The 15,641-nt window shown below is 50.3% G+C and overlaps 7 protein-coding genes across 7 annotated transcripts; 4 read left to right on the top strand and 3 right to left on the bottom strand.

The window, feature by feature from the left end:
- Positions 1-205: 205 nt before the first annotated feature.
- Positions 206-1,029, bottom strand: FMAN_00366 (putative kinetochore protein SPC25; the record flags this gene model as incomplete). Its single annotated transcript, XM_041822208.1, has 2 exons — positions 206-753; positions 804-1,029. 2 exons carry the CDS (start codon positions 1,027-1,029, stop codon positions 206-208), a joined length of 774 nt encoding a protein of 257 aa, XP_041687911.1.
- Positions 1,030-1,523: 494 nt separating this feature from the next.
- On the top strand, positions 1,524-4,649 carry FMAN_00365 (uncharacterized protein; the record flags this gene model as incomplete). The annotated part of the gene is made up of 2 exons (XM_041822207.1): positions 1,524-1,647; positions 1,702-4,649. The coding sequence occupies 2 exons, from the start codon at positions 1,524-1,526 to the stop codon at positions 4,647-4,649; spliced, it is 3,072 nt and encodes a 1,023-aa protein (XP_041687910.1).
- A 357-nt stretch (positions 4,650-5,006) lies between these two features.
- On the top strand, positions 5,007-5,730 carry FMAN_00364 (uncharacterized protein; the record flags this gene model as incomplete). Its single annotated transcript, XM_041822206.1, has 2 exons — positions 5,007-5,257; positions 5,307-5,730. The coding sequence occupies 2 exons, from the start codon at positions 5,007-5,009 to the stop codon at positions 5,728-5,730; spliced, it is 675 nt and encodes a 224-aa protein (XP_041687909.1).
- A 349-nt stretch (positions 5,731-6,079) lies between these two features.
- Positions 6,080-7,078, top strand: FMAN_00363 (uncharacterized protein; the record flags this gene model as incomplete). The annotated part of the gene is made up of 1 exon (XM_041822205.1): positions 6,080-7,078. One exon carries the CDS (start codon positions 6,080-6,082, stop codon positions 7,076-7,078), a length of 999 nt encoding a protein of 332 aa, XP_041687908.1.
- Positions 7,079-7,280: 202 nt separating this feature from the next.
- On the bottom strand, positions 7,281-7,987 carry FMAN_00362 (uncharacterized protein; the record flags this gene model as incomplete). The annotated part of the gene is made up of 2 exons (XM_041822204.1): positions 7,281-7,762; positions 7,822-7,987. The coding sequence occupies 2 exons, from the start codon at positions 7,985-7,987 to the stop codon at positions 7,281-7,283; spliced, it is 648 nt and encodes a 215-aa protein (XP_041687907.1).
- A 310-nt stretch (positions 7,988-8,297) lies between these two features.
- Positions 8,298-9,078, top strand: FMAN_00361 (uncharacterized protein; the record flags this gene model as incomplete). The annotated part of the gene is made up of 2 exons (XM_041822203.1): positions 8,298-8,397; positions 8,456-9,078. The coding sequence occupies 2 exons, from the start codon at positions 8,298-8,300 to the stop codon at positions 9,076-9,078; spliced, it is 723 nt and encodes a 240-aa protein (XP_041687906.1).
- A 154-nt stretch (positions 9,079-9,232) lies between these two features.
- On the bottom strand, positions 9,233-13,107 carry FMAN_00360 (putative Nuc-2 protein; the record flags this gene model as incomplete). The annotated part of the gene is made up of 7 exons (XM_041822202.1): positions 9,233-9,415; positions 9,472-11,243; positions 11,298-12,090; positions 12,144-12,194; positions 12,261-12,383; positions 12,844-12,928; positions 13,106-13,107. Coding segments are annotated over 7 exons (3,009 nt in total).
- Between the last annotated feature and the right edge of the window lie 2,534 nt (positions 13,108-15,641).

Genomic DNA, 15,641 nt, shown 5'->3' with positions numbered 1-15,641 from the left:
ATTTGAATTTATGATTTTCAACCGATCGTGTTGGTGGATTTAATTACTATCTAGGAGGCCACTTGAACAGACACCCAGGATATCTCAAAGATAAACTCAAAGGTTATTTCAAACAAAAACAATCATCCAAGGTATAATTATCGTTCTTAAAAACAGCGTTATCGCACATAAACGGTCGTCGCAGCATAATACATCAATCAGCGCTTCAGGTCTTCATAGCCTCCACAAACAGCTCTCTCATCCCCTTCAGCAGAACAACCAATTCCCTCGACTCATTCAGCTTGTCCAGCACCCTCTCAACCTTCTCCCGCTCAATCTTGGGTCTGCAGTGCTTCACATCGTAATCGCGCGAGCTTGTAACAAGTTCAAACCAAGCCTCGCGTTCCCAGTCCTTCTCGTCAATATGCGTGTACACAAACTTGAGACGATCGTCGTGGCCAGCACCTTCAATCTTGAGGCATAGGTTGGTGATCCAAAAGTCCAACTCGGGGACGTTGAAACGAGACTGTGCTTGTTGCTGTTGAGCGTATTCGCGCTGCGCGGCAAGTCGGGCTTCGATCTCGGCTTGTGTTTGTGCGATTTCAGCCTTGAGACTGTTGCGGGTTGCGAGGTGGTTATCGCGCTGGGCAGCGAGGGAGTTAATAGCGCTCTCCATCTCGCGCGTTTCCGCCTCTTCCTTCTCGATTGTTTGTTGGTGCGTCGAGGTCTTGACTTGAATGATCTCGATGTCTCGCTTCTTCATACGTTGATCCTCTGATATTGTGGTTAGTAGATATCTTATGCGCCAGCGGCTTAGAGCATACCTTGAAGCTCAGCGACGTTCATGCGGAACTGGTTGCGCTCTTCGAGGACGCGCTTACGGCCCTCTTCAATGAACGCATCGAATCGGGCTGTGAACTTTGCCATGCGATCGCGCAGGTCATCGAAGCCAAAGTTGATGTTGGGCAGCTGGTTTGCGACAGAGGGGCCGACGGGGGCCATGCTCTGTCGCATGCTGGCGGATAGGGAGGACTGAAAGTCGGTAGCCATTGCGTACCTATGACTCAGGGTCGTGAAGTTGTTTGGCTGGTACTGTTTTCGGCTTCAAATTCTTGTTCCGTAGGGTAGATGGGGTTGATCAAGAAGACACAAATTGGGCATTGTTCATGCATATATTGCATTGTAGGTAGGTATGTATTTACACCGCGAAATTGCGTTGCTCGGTCGACTAATAAATGTGGCGCACCTTGCTTGCACCGCCACGTGGGGCCGTCGAAAGCTTCACTTCTCATCGCATGCGCTGAGCGTCTCTTATTTTAACGTCTACTTATACTCACCGATACTTCTCTTCTATAGATATATTTCTACCTGCCTAGCCAAATTCTTCATCGCATGACCTCATATGACATAGGATGCCTTTCTAGTGCTTCAAATACCATTGACTCCCGCTCGAGACTCTCTTGCGCCTGTACTAGCCCATCTCGCGATGAAGAAAGGAAAATCGGCCAAAATTTCAGCACATTGGAAATCAAGACTTGGGCCAAATGGCTGAGACCAGGCGACTTACGGACCTGATCCACGGTCACGTAGGAAGTCTTACTTATATACCACCTGAGAATGCGACAACGCAACCTGGGACTTTTCACTCCAGTCGCGTAACTGCTGAAGGTGAGTTTCTATACAATCCCTTGCGCGCATCGCAATATTGACAAAGATGTCTAGCGCCACATTTCAAGGTTGTTGGATCTTCAGCGGAGTTGTACCCGCCTTCAAAAACCCCTTCTCCAGAGATCTCGTCCAACCTGTGGCAGGAAAGGAGAGTACAAAAGCGATGGCTTCTCCAGGCTCATCCCGAAGCCTTCATGGGTAACTCAGCGCTGTCCGAGCTTCTCCAGGAGAACATGAGTCGCTACTCAAAGGTCGAGGGAGAAGTTAGCGATCAACCGTTGCTTGCTATCGGCCAAATGACGAATGTGTCGGATCATTCGAGAATCACTGGATCACCCATGCTTGCGGCTGCTACGGGAGAGTCAGGAGAGCTACTTAGACTGGCTCGGATCGATCAATCGAAATGGAAATGGGGAAATGACAAGCGCACGACTCTTCAGCCTTCTGTGATAGACCCCGATGATCCCGAGGAAGAGGCCATTTGGGCCAGCGATGGTCTGCCAATCTCTCAAGTCAAATTCGCGACCAGTCTCACACGATATGATTCCATTCGTTGGCTCATCGTTCAAAAGCAAACTTCGACCACCATTCTCCATCCAGAGTATCACAAGGTTCCAGTGGCTCAATCGTCCGCTTCCGATTCCGACATTCATCAACCACGGCTGTCGCGAATCGATCCTAACCCGATCCTGACCATCTCCCATAAGTCGACTGGCGGTAACGCGCAGGTAGATGTCGCATTCAATCCAAATTCTAAGGGCCTGCTCCCACAGATCGCCATCATTGACGAATGCGGATATTGGTCCATATGGGACATCTTAGGGGGAAACAAGCTGAAAACACGACTTCTACCTTACTCGTGCGGACATATCTCGGATGGATTATTGAACGAATTGCCCTCGACGACAGAGCATCCCGCTGAAAAGCACGGGGTTCTATTTGTCGGCACAGCCAAAGTGGACAGTTTCTGGGAAGATGGTTCACAAAGCTCTGATGACTTTAAAGGACCCGCGCAACGATCCAGTCATCTACTGATCTGGAACAGGGAAAAGTACGAGGTCATCGATCTCGTGTCGCACATAGCTCTGCCTCGGCTATCGTTGTTGGCTCGTCCAAAGTCCAAGCCTGATGCAATCCTTGACATCAGAGTCAGCCCAGCCAACCAGAATCACATATTCGTCTTAACCATGCGCACCATTTACTGGATTGACTTATTTGCGAAAGGCACGCTGGAGGAGGATGTAGGACCAACCCCGACTATTCTGATATCCTGCCCTCGTTTGTTGGACAGAGAAGGATTGCGAATGACAACATGCCTTACTTCAGAAGGTGGACAAGAGACTGCTATGGTGTTCGTCTTTTCTCCGACTCATAGACAACTTCAAACCTACTGGTTCGGACAGTCAAAGTCAAGCGGCCTTCCTTATTGGCATCGTGACACACTTACTCTTCCTCAAAATGCTGGATCGGCCAGTGGTGATATTCAATCACTCGAAATCCATCCGGTCAAGCTCACGCGGGATGGGGACGCCTCGTCTGGCTTTGGGGCCGATTATTACCGTGCAGGAGTTCAGTTCTACCAAGGCAGCATCCTGAGCAAGAATTTGGGTGTGCAATACTGCATCTGTGTCTCAGTCAAAGATCGCAATATGCAGATTACGTTACCTAGTGGGCGGGTTGGTCGCAACAAGTCAGACGAAGCGCAGCGCTGGAAGAAGAAACGAAAACAGTTCATTAGACATATGGGCAGCACGTTTGTGCTTCCCGAAGGCATGGCTGATGACAACATCAAACATGTGGTAAAACATAACAATCGATCCAAGGACCTCGACGAGATAAAGAGCAGAGCATCTGCAGTCTTGGGCCCTGTAAGCTTGAACCTGGATGGCTTGTGCCGTTCCCTTCAGAAGACGTTGCTGGCTATTTCAGACAGCGTTCATGATATACCGCCCGCCTTGCTTTCAGCTATCCAAGAGAACATCACTGAGGGGGTGGCTGAAGGGAGACTGCCCCTAAAAACTTGGAAGGAAATCGGCGACGAGCTTGGTCCAATGGACTTACGAAATGGTTTTCACGAAAGACAACCCGATATGCTCGATTTGTTTGCAGGTGGTGATGGACAAACAGTCGTGACGCAACTCGGAAGACAGACTTCGCAGGAGTGGATTCGAGAACTCGTCAGCTTGTCGCATCTTAACCAAACATACGTTGACCTTTGGCTTGATCCGCTGGAAGGAAGAATACCCCAGCAAGAGGAGGAAATAATAAGGGGATGGATCGCAGACCTAGCTAAGGATATGTTTCTGGCAACAGCCGGAGTCATGGTTCAAGATGTGCCTCTTCTACGGCCGGCAAGCCAGGAGGAAGATGGACGAGCTCAGCCCACTCAGTCGAGTGTAGTTCGAAACAAGCCATCGCAATCATCAGAAGGTGGAATTCCTTCATCACCTCTCGTTGCGACACCAAACAGTGCCGATGATGCAGCGATCAGGCGACTACAGCTCCTCGCACCATCATTGAGATTGGACAAGATGGAAAATGCCAAACCGTCTAACGTGCTGTCATACTGGCCCACTGAGCGTGGTATCAGCACAGATGACTACATATCTAGTGTTGCCGTTGCTACCGATAGGAAGTTTGACGACGCAAGGTCACGACTGCAAAGGATCGAAAACAAGCGCAAGGCCCAGAACGACAAGTACAAACTACCACCGTTTATGAGAGAGGGCAGAGACCCCAAGGCCGTCAGGACTTCGGTGCGAACTACAGCGGGCAACCCCATGTCTTCGCCGATGCGTCCTCGGAGAGAAGAGCCCATGGCACTGCCGCCGATATCTGTTGCTCCCACGCCTCAAACCATGTCGAGTCAGCAAGGCATACCTTCGTCTTCACAGAGTCAAGGGCTCTTTGGGCCCTCGTTTGCTATGAGCCAGCCTGTATCGGGCATCTTCGGGGATAGGAAGAAGGCGAAGAAGAATAAGAGGAAGAGTGGATTTAGATGAAGCAAGCGAACCAGATTACCGGCGTATTGGCTATACATTCAGGGTTATTGATGATATACATGACATATATAATTGCTATTATTTAATTGCTAGTCAGGAAATCATGAAGATTGGTTGCTTCCAACTGTTGTTCGGATCGTGCGACCTTGAGTCTGTTATTAATGTTCATGATATTCAGGCTTGGGCGCTTATGTAGGGGACCCAGTGCTAAAACGTCATCCCCAATTGTTAATGGTTCACTTGACTTACAACCAACATCATCAACTCAACCATCACCACGAGCTTGACTCAAAATCCACAAAACGAGCGGCTTCTACGAGTTACTCACTGTAGGACTATTCAGATCAATCTAGCATCATGTCTCACTGCCATGATGAACATTCTGGTCATGGCCACGACCACGACCATGAGCATGATCACTCCGACGACATCACACCAGCTGTGCAGTTCTCACTCTACAGTCAAATCAACTTTGATCACATTGTCACTTTGAATGAAGCCCAGCGAGATGCTGGTCAGAAAATTGTCAAGAAGACGTGGCAAGAGAGGCTCAGCGTTGAGCCTGAGCTAGAGAGCGATGTTGATGAGCAGCTTCTCATGACAGTGCCGTAAGTACCAATAGATCTTATGTACAATTCTTTTACTAAATTGTATCAGATTCACGGCCCAAATCAAGCTTCACTCCATCCTCATCCGCACATCCCCCTCAGCCTCAGCCCCCAAAACCCTCCATCTCTTCATCAACCGAGACAACCTCGACTTTGCAGCCGCCGAGGAGTCAGACCCTATTCAGACTCTCGAGCTCTCCCAGACAAGCGATGTGCAAGAGATTCCCGTGAAGAGAGCCCTGTTTGGAAAAGTGCAGCGGCTGGTGCTCTTCTTTGCGGACAACTTTGGCGACGGTGATGAGGATGTGACCCGTATCTCGTACATCGGTTTCAAGGGCGAATGGACTCAACTTGGCCGAGCGCCTGCGAATATCATCTACGAGGCTGCTGCGAACCCGGGAGATCATAAACTCAAGGGCACGAGTGTGAATCAGATGGGGAGTGGTATTGGAGGGAGGGGTCCTGGAATTTAGAGAGGATCAAGGTCATCGACAGTGTTCACCAACAACAAAAAAAGAATAAATAGAGAGACTAGATAGTAAAGTCTCATAAACTATCAAATACAAGATCAATTTAAACCTCTTCGTTTAAACTATTTCATAGCGTCCATCTCTCGTCTTGAATGTCGTGCCTTTTCACTACAGCCAATGCTAGCCGGGAATTCTCCGGGTGCTGCAAAAGCTCTCCAGTATCTCAACCTCACCCAAAATCTTTCACCACTATCAACCGATCCGACCCATCGCCCTCAATATCCCACCCACGGCGGCCCAATTGCTCTTCTCGACAGCGTCACCGCCGCCGTCGACACGCCGCCTTCAAAAAATGCCTCCCCGTCTGCCAATTCGCCTGGCCCTCCCACGGCCCTGCGCCGTCGCCGCCCGGCCTCTCCTCCTCCCGCTCACAGCTACCCGCGGTGTCAAGTATGGATGGACCACGGCTCCTCCTCGCAGCAAGCACAAGCGATTCAACCAGCCTTCTTCCGGTCTTCCTGCCCTCACGAGTGGTCCTGCTGCCGCGCTGAAGCGTCGGGAGAATACCACGCCTCTGCGCTCGGGTGTCCTTGCTACCAAGAAGGGCATGACCAGTGTGTTTGTTGGAAAGACCCGTGTGCCTTGTACTGTGCTGCAGCTCGATCAGGTCCAGGTCGTCGCCAACAAGACCCGGCAGAAGAACGGTTACTGGGCTGTGCAGATTGGTGCGGGCTCGCGTGATGGTCGAAACGTCACAAGCCCACTGCTGGGTTACTACGAGGCCAAGGGCATTGCACCCAAGGCTGAGCTCGCCGAGTTCAAGGTCCGAAACGAGTCTGGTCTTCTTCCTGTTGGTGTTCAAATTCTTCCCGACTGGTTCAAGAAGGGCCAGTACGTCGATGTCAAGGGCCGATCGCGGGGTATGGGTTTCGCTGGTGGTATGAAACGCCACGGCTTCTCCGGTCAGGAAGCTTCGCACGGTAACTCCAAGAACCATCGAACAATCGGTACAACGGGTCCTTCTCAGGGCAGCGGTAGTCGTGTCATGCCCGGCAAGAAGATGCCTGGTCGTATGGGTAACGAATTCGTCACAGTGCAGAACCTCAAGGTCATGATGGTGGATAACGACTTGGGTATTGTGCTAGTCGGTGGACCTATTGCCGGTCCCAAGGGTCGTGTTGTTCGTCTTCAAGACGCCAAGAAGCGAAAGGCTCCTCCTCAACCTCATCGTGAGGCTGCTTTGGCTACTCTATTGGAGCGCAACCCCGATCATGAGGTTAAGCTCCAAGAAGCCCGGGAGAGGCATCTTCAGCTGAAGAACGAGAGAGAAACGGCGCAGCTTCAAGATTAATGACTTTTACCGTGGATTGTTAGAGGGACTTTGTACTACGTATGATAAAATGGGAGAGATCATAAGCGGGCTTTTTGCATTATACACACACACACACCATCTACTGTACAGATTCGACTACAACCGGAGTACCCAGGGTTATCAAATTCATTTTAACAACAATGCTCGCCTCCCATGTTCCCTTTGAGTTACCCATCATGCCTCACTTGTATTCGACCTGCTTTCGGAATCCTCTTGTAGGAGCATCTTCCTCCACAGCAGGAAGATCCTCACCACCTCCGATGAGCGCCTTGAAAGGGTCACCATTATCCAAGAGGTCCAATCTCGTACCATCGCTCATGGTAAGACTCCACTCTGTAGTTGAGAAGAATCCCTTGCTGGTAGGTCTGTTGCTAGCAAAGCGCATAACACCCTCGCCCTTTGTGCCTCGTACCGAGAACCAGATATCGATACGGCCGTGAAGCTGGTTCATCTCGCCATGGATCCAGGGGATTTGGTGCTTGAAGTAGATCTCGTCACCTAGGAGATCGCGAGCCTCTTGGTTGGTCCGTAGAGCGTAGAGTGTCGAGGAGACGACGGGTGAGGACATCTTTTGGTAGTTGAAGATGGCGACTGATGAAGCGGCCACGATGAGGAGGAAGATGGGGAAAGTACGGCGCCAGCGGAATGTGACATCAGCTACATCTACACAGTCACCAATGTCAGTCTGATTCAATGGCTTATCGAGTCTCAATTGTCCGTACCTGGAAGCTCTCGGTCCGCCCTCCTCGACATCATGGGCCCATCTCCAGGCTTCGGCGCGGGAGTCATCCATCTTCTCTGCGCTGGTCTCAATGTGACAGTTCTTGACTTGAGAACAGCCGCCAAGCGTCGTCGGACGATCCTAGGTAGCGCTAGTTGTTGCGACATGGTGATTTTGCGCTTAGATTCTGGTGACCAACTGAATGGGAGTTGATCAGCTGAGGCTCAATTCAATTGCTCGATATCGGCGAAATTTTGCTGCCGGACGCCGATCCGATGTTGCTTGCTCGAGGTGGGGCAAGGGCCGGTGTGGCGTCATAAGGCTGAGCCTCACTTCAACCTCGTGGACAGTTTAACCATGTGACTGACGAAAGACAGACTCTTACATCAACAACCTGGCCTCAACTGTTCCTTATTCTAATGCTCTATATATTTTCTCCTCAGTTCAAGTCTTTCATCGGATCTTAGCGACTTTATCATGCCTGCGTATCAGGGAACGACAGCCCGTTTGAGGCGCACATTTCACTATCCAGAGGAAGACTCTACAGACTCACAGCCTGAAGCCTTGGATGAACAAGGTATACCATGGCAGTCTTGACAAAGTACCAAAAAATAAACATCTAACACTACTCTAAGAACAAGAAGACTACATCAATCAGCTCGCAGCGGAAAACGCCGCTCGAGATATTCAGTTTCGCCGGTTCCTCCTCGCCATACCCCTTCTGGCGACCATCCCCTATCTTCCCGCTCTCATCAACCCTCCTACAGCACTTCTCGCTCTTCTAAGCCTAACCTCTCTCTTTTCTACGGCCTATCTGCTTCATCACCAACCACCAGCATCATCAGGAATTCCATTCCTTGATACCTGGGCAAAGCCTAAGACTCCACGACCCACTCGCCCACCATCATTATCAACGAGGGAGTCTCCCGGTGTGTTTGACGATGATGATGAGGACGAGGTAGACGATGTGCCGTATGTTCCTCGTGGGAGGCCACGACAACGCAGGAGTTCGTTCAGTTACATCGAAAGAAGGTCGCCGCTCGAAACTTATCTGCCCTATCTAAATTTGGGCCTCGGCCTAGTTTTGATTTTGATGGCCTGGGCAATAGGCAGAACAAAAAGTGAAGCCGTGTGGCCCGGAATGGGATACCTGCCCTTGGTGGTCTATGGTATTATCCTGGTGTCAAAGATGGTCATGGGCAGTGTTGACCCCGAGAAGGAGTTGTCGTCACTCAAGTATGACTACAAAGGTGCCTAATCATAATAATCAAGCATTTAGTTAAGTTGGTATAACAAGTGCAAATACACAGTGATGAATAATTCTATCCGATCAACCCATGTCTTCAGATCCCTCTTTTTCTATCCGTCCCGGCCATTTCAGTCGTTATTCGGGCATTTCTCATTACAGCCACCTACATGTCTATCGAATCATTGAAACGCAAAATACCATGGCTTTTCAGAACTCCATCGACACCCTTGGGTGGTCGAGGGAAAGGATCAGTCATTGGGCTCGCATCCGGTGAGTCCGATGACTTGTCTGTCACCAAAGCCAGCCCATGAGACTTGATAGCATCTACCAGTGCCGGTACCATATCCTATCGGCAGTCAGCAAACAGGTTATCAATAGCAGAGAATAGCAGTTTCAACATACCAGTAGTCGAGAATAGCATATTAATCCCATGAAGTTATTGCTTTGGGCAATTCTCACCACCTCCTTAATAGAGGTGCTGCGCCTTCCACTGGGCCCTGAGGTCTCCTCTCGTCCTAAGTCGTTACACAAGAAAACAGGGAAATTGGGCTGCTTCCAATTCAAGGCTGTACATAGTCGAGGGCTGAAGCTGCTGAATACAATCGACCGGACTACATCAGGAGCCTGTGCACGTTGTGTTCGTGCATGCTCGAACACAATGGTGAGGATTGAATCGACAAACACGTTGACGTCCAAAGCAGGTCCAAGCGAGAAAGCTTTTTCTTCCTCGGGAGTTGGGTACAGTACTTGGAGGTTAACATGCATTCCAGGGTTGAGTAAAGCAAGTGCTTCCTGAAGTGTCACGCCGGCCGTCGCAAGGATGTGATAGACCTCAGCCATGCTTTCAGCTGACTTGGTTTTCAAATTGGGAAGTTCTGCACGACTGTTGCTCCTGATCGTCATAGAAGTGAACTGTTCCAGAGTCAATCGGCAGACAGGAATATCAAGGCCACCGCAGGCTATTGTCCATCTAGGCCAGAGCACAGGGACACCGTCACTGGTATACTGAACAAAGAGCCTTACATAATCGCCAGAGAGACTCGATCCAGTTACAATAGCGCTCGTTGGTTGATTGAATTGGCTTGTTGCTTTCCAGTAGGTTTCAAAGTCGGTAATCTCCAGAGGTTGCCCTTGGAATGGCTTGATGACCTGCACAGTGAAGCTGATCTGGCCAATGGCGCGAAGGCGGGGATCAAACAATGGCAAACAACATGCTGAAGAGCCCTGTAATCCCTTGAAGATGCTTGATAGGGCGACCGTCTTGGCAATAACCTTTGCGCCATATGTGGGGAACACATCGATATCGAGGCTGAAAGTATCCAAGTTGTCAACCTGGAAAGATACGATACGAGTGTCTTCTTGGAAAGGTAGAATGATATTCTTCGGTATAAGATCTGAAACTTTTGAAGAAATCGTGAGGCGAGCCGCAGGGTATTTTCCGTCCTGGAAGAAGACAAGGGGCTGTTCCTCGAATTCCCCGAAGGAGATCTGAACAACTGTCTTTGTGTCGAGGAAGTTGTGTCCGTATCGGCGCAGAGGGATGATTGGTGGAGGAAGCTCGAGTTCGGGGATCGCATCGGGGTCAAGAGACATGGGCAGAGGCGCAGTACTTGAATCCATAGGACCCAAGGCAGGCTGCACCATGAAGGGGCTGGCTCGTGGGCGTGTGTTGAACGGGGTTAGCAATTTCATACAAGCAAGGTGTCCCTCCCAAGCAGCATAGTACATGGCTGGAAGGTCCTTCTCATCCACAATGCTTGCATCGACCCCAACCTTGAGTAGTGCTTGAAGACAATCGACATTGCCTTCGCTTGCAGAATGCACCAGCGGTGTCCATCCATAAAGTTTATCAATTTGGTCGAGATCAGCGCCGTATTGCTTGAGGAGCAGGAGCAGTTCTGAGGTTTGGCCAGCTCTCGCTACAAGATGCTGAGGGTAAAGGCCTTCAGCATCAGGCAAGATCTTGGCCCCATGCTTCAACAGCATCTCAACCACGGCCACCGAGCCATGTTCGCAAGCGAGGTTCAAGGGGACATGATCGGAATCAGAGAACGGGTCTATACGTGCAGATCTAGCCAGGAGAAGTTCGATGCAGTCGAGATGTCCGTGTATAATAGAGTGAATCAAGGGTGTGAAGTTGTCGTGGTCAATGAGGTCGATGGTTTTTTGATTTGCTACACGGTAGTCAGCCAAGTAAATCAACGCGCAAATATTATTCAGCAACTTACCGTCCAAGAGGACCTTGAGCATTTCCAACCTTCCGTGAAGGCTGGCATAATGCAGAGGAACCCGGCCGTAGACATCCGTTCTATCCACAACAACATTGACCGACAAGCCCCACTCCAGGACGTACTGCTTCCCATAGATGGCAGCTTGGTGCAGGCAATTTCTCTCATTGATATCATCATAAGAGTGGAGATCAACGAGACCTGTATCGAGTAGGACTCGCAGGGACTCCTGTGGAGCTTCTGAGATGGCTGCCAAGAAGGTCCGCGTGAGCCTTTCCATCAACGAGCTATCTCCATCTCCGGTGTCGTTGGCGGAGCGCATCCGTTGAAGAAGATCCTTCAGGGACTCGAGATTTCCTGTGATAACAGTATCAAGTAGCAGTGTGTCTGCGTCCCCTTCATCAGTACCGACGAAATGCTGCGAGGTCACCACGTGCCCTGACTGAAAGTTGACTTGGATTCCATCCGACCAAGCACCAAGCTCTTGTAGACTTGTGGTGGCCTGATCAGAAAGCTCGCTTATTACCGTGGCATTGAAGAATGGCTGGACTTCGACGGCTCTTGAAAGGTAGAGCTCCTTTGTCTTGGACTTTGATGTCTTGTCCCACTTTTTGAGAATCTTTGAGAAAGCAGTACCGTTGATCTCGACAAACTGTTGGAGTTTGTTTAGGTCGGTGGCAAACTGCTGGAAGCCTTCCTCGAGGGTAGTGAACTTTGCTGAGCGCCGAGAGACGCCATGACGAGACTGTATCACCTTCTTCTTGTCAAGTAGCGTCTTGAGGCGGATTTTCAGCTAAGGTATGTTAGTTTCAAGTGTCATTACTATGTTTCGGACGTGATACAAACCTCGGCTTCCTTCTGCAGATAGAAGGCGTTGACCTTGTCGAGTTCCCGTTCCTGTTCCTCATTTAGCAACCATGTCGGGATGTTCATGACGAAGACGTAACACCAGAGTGAACTTACCAGTTGGAAGAAGAAGGTTGCTTTATTGGCCTGGAGAGCGGCCTGGGAATCCACGGGGGTGGCTGAGCGGAGAACATCGTTCTGCGAGGTTAGGGTAGGGGTTGCAGACAGCTTCTTGATGAGCTACATGGCAGCGCGTCAGTGGAAGAAGTCTCAAGAGTTGGTCGAAATGCAATATGGTGGCGATGAAGAAACGTGGATGTGTAGGGGAGGGCGAATGGAAAACAAGGAATTGCTTTTGGCCAGTCACTGTCACACTGCGCAATACTTCATACCCAAGGCGATGGGGTCTGCGAATGAAGCAGGGCATATACTCGGAGAATGATAGCCCAGAACAGCAGTGGGAACAGCAAGGGCAAGGGCAGGGACACGACTAGGAAACTTAGAAGCCAGCTGGCAACCAGAGCTGAGAAATGCAGACCGAGCAACTGGAAGAGGAAGGATTGTAAGGGCCTTGGAAAAAGTGATAGTGGACCGAGCACTGCAGCGTGGGAGATGACAGCGGAGTCGGTAGATGGACGGACGCCGGGGCTCTCGGTGGCAGGAACGGAAAGGTTAAGCGGCGGGAATGACATGGGCGTACCTTTTTCAGGGCCTTATAGTTGACAAAGCTGGCAGCATATTCGGGCACCTCAAGCTGACGCTTCTGGATCTGCTTGCCAAACTTCCTATAGGAGAATGTGAGTAAGCTATGCGCTCATAGTACAGGCCATGACGGCGGAGTTGTCGTTCGTCTGTGAAGAGCTTCCAGCTCAAAGTGGGCTCTTGAAAGGTCCCTGAACCACTGCGAGCTGGACAACTGTCGACGTAGAAACAAGGAGCAAGGAAGTACGGATATATCTTACATGTTGCGGCGTGGGCGCCCGCGGGAGCTCTTGGTGACTTAGAGGGCAGACGAGGAAGCGGATAGGTGACAAGGAATGGCTGACTTGGGCGATCGCTGCTTGGAGAGAGAAGTGAGCGAGGATGTGTGGCTGAAATATGCGAGTTTCAGTGTCAGTTACAGCGTCCGTGTGGTATCTTGCGTGTGTTTTGTGTGTATGTGCAACAGTGCAGTGTTGAGGGGGAGGGTAGGTAGGTAGGTAACGAAATAGAGAACAGCCAGCAGCGGAGACATGACCAGGTCAAGCAAGACAGAGACCAGAGCAAGGAAAGGCGTCTTTGAGAAGCTCCATAAAGATGCACATGAAAGATGGCCAGGCATTAAAGGTGCATGTCAAAGTCAGACCAAGATCAGCTCAGCCCAGACCAGACCAGGCAGAGTTGTTGAAGAGCCCCGGTGGAGTGTGAGTTGAGACCCTGTGGATGCGTCCCGTTTCTTCACAGCAACGCAAGCAACCACTTGTTTTCCAAGTAATTCCACTTCTCTTTTCCTCTCTTGCACAAGCCTGTCATGTATAGAGTGACACACACACGATAAACGCCCGGTTTCTTCAGGGTCTTTGCTTGGGCCTTGACCCATCACCCGACAGCCCGGTTATCCTTAGACGACGTCCGAGATCGACTCCTGTAGGGCACGTGGGGGGGTACCTTGACCAAAGTCTATGCCATCACTTTGGCTGGGCCAGCGGCGTGAGAAAGGGCGTGAAGTGCTGACGAAAAAACGCTCGCGAATAGCGTGGCCTCCAAGTGTGTGTATATGGAAACGAGATGCAGTTTATGGGTAAGGGTTCGCTAGAATTATGAGAGTGAAGGGTAAGGCAGGGTTGAATCGGATTGGATTGGATACGATGTTGGAGATCCTCACTCACCAAAAGCCGAGGCACTTGCTCTCGAAGACTCAGTCAGTAAAGCACAGACCGATAGTCAAATCAATAGTATTCCTTGATTGTTCCAGGCCTGTCAAAGGGCCTTGTTCGTTGTATGTCGAGCCTTGAAAGGGAGCAGAGTCCACTGAGACGAGGCTGGACTGGCTAAGATTGTTGAGTACCGTAAGTTGACTCAAGTCGACGTGACGTGGAACCGAGGCGTGTTCAAAAACGGCAAGTGATTTTAACAACAACAATCTCTTCTCTCCAATAGGAAGACCTCTAATTGTATTTGGCAAGAGAAGGCTTCAGAATAAAATCAACGTCGTGGTGATGGTGTTTTTTTATTATGTCAAAAGACGAACTTGATGGGAACCAAAAAACTGCCCCTCTATGGATGCTCTAAGGTAAAGGAAAGCACAACCTAGCTCAGCCCAGTGAGTGGCTCTTGCAACGAGACGGTCAACCAAAATGGTAATGGAACCATTCACCAAAAAGAAAGAAGCGGGGACATGAAATGACATAGATTGGCTGTTTATAGCGTCTGAACTCCCTGGGTCTAAGCAGTAAATGACCTCGTGCCTTGAATAGTTTCCTTTTTACTTGCTCATTCTCCTCTTTCTCGACTCGATCACGACTCTTATGGTCCCACGACGTTACCAGCATGGCGGGGCAATTCAAAAGTTCAAGTCGGTGACTTGTTCCGCCCAGCTAGTCCCCTAACAAACCACCACCACTCCGCCCTTATTCGGAAGATACACTACCATCAAGCATAAGGTCCCGAACAAGCATCCGCTAATCTCAAGCCGTCCGTTGAACGATCCGCACATCCAATGACCGTCCCGTATCCGACCCCGTGCTCGAGCGACAGGCGGTCCGGCTCACAGCTCCGGGTCATATCTCCATCTTTAGCTGTGCGATGCAATGCAATGCACGAGCCTGTCTCCTGTGCATCGCAACGGGACCTGTCGGGTGTTTCTCCGCGCGTACTTCTTCCACTTACGTTACAATAATGATTTCAATGACCTGCCTTGTTTCCATTGGTAAAGCCGAGACGGAACGTCATGGAGCAAGGGGTCAAGGGGTCTCGAGAGGCTCCAGACTCAAGAGGGAGTGACTATACAGCTCCTGGGAAATTTCTTATGTCATTTTCCCCATCTCAGCTCCATCACCATAAGGACTTGCACGACTCGAGGCACGTCTCCGTTTCCTAGTTCATGAGTAAGGAATGAATAATCTTCAGGCTTGCTCTATGCCTGTCACTGTTGACATTGGTTGGGCAAACACAAAAACCCACTATGTGAGAGCTCTTATCGTCGTGTGTCCTACGGAACTGGATATGCTATGCAAGCCAAGGAACGAACACCGAGTCCGCGCCGACGCCTCATGATATCGTCACTCTAGAACGGACACGGGTCATGATGCGCAATGTGGAAGGACAGCAGAGTATGCAAAACCAGGAAAAGAAAGGCTACTATATGCTACCTACTGAACCGTCGTGAAGTACGATACGGAGCTATAACCATAAACAGACCACCCATGTTTGCTATGACAGCGAGAGTGGCACCAAACTCTTCGACTATGGTGCTCTCATGACTCTCGACTACGTCTTCATGATTTCCACCCTCTTTCA

This window comes from Fusarium mangiferae, assembly GCF_900044065.1.
Source record: "Fusarium mangiferae strain MRC7560 genome assembly, contig: FMAN_scaffold013, whole genome shotgun sequence".
Lineage (NCBI taxonomy): Eukaryota > Fungi > Ascomycota > Sordariomycetes > Hypocreales > Nectriaceae > Fusarium > Fusarium mangiferae.
Note: the sequence above shows the minus strand (reverse complement) of the source record. Positions and strands in the feature narration are given on the sequence as shown.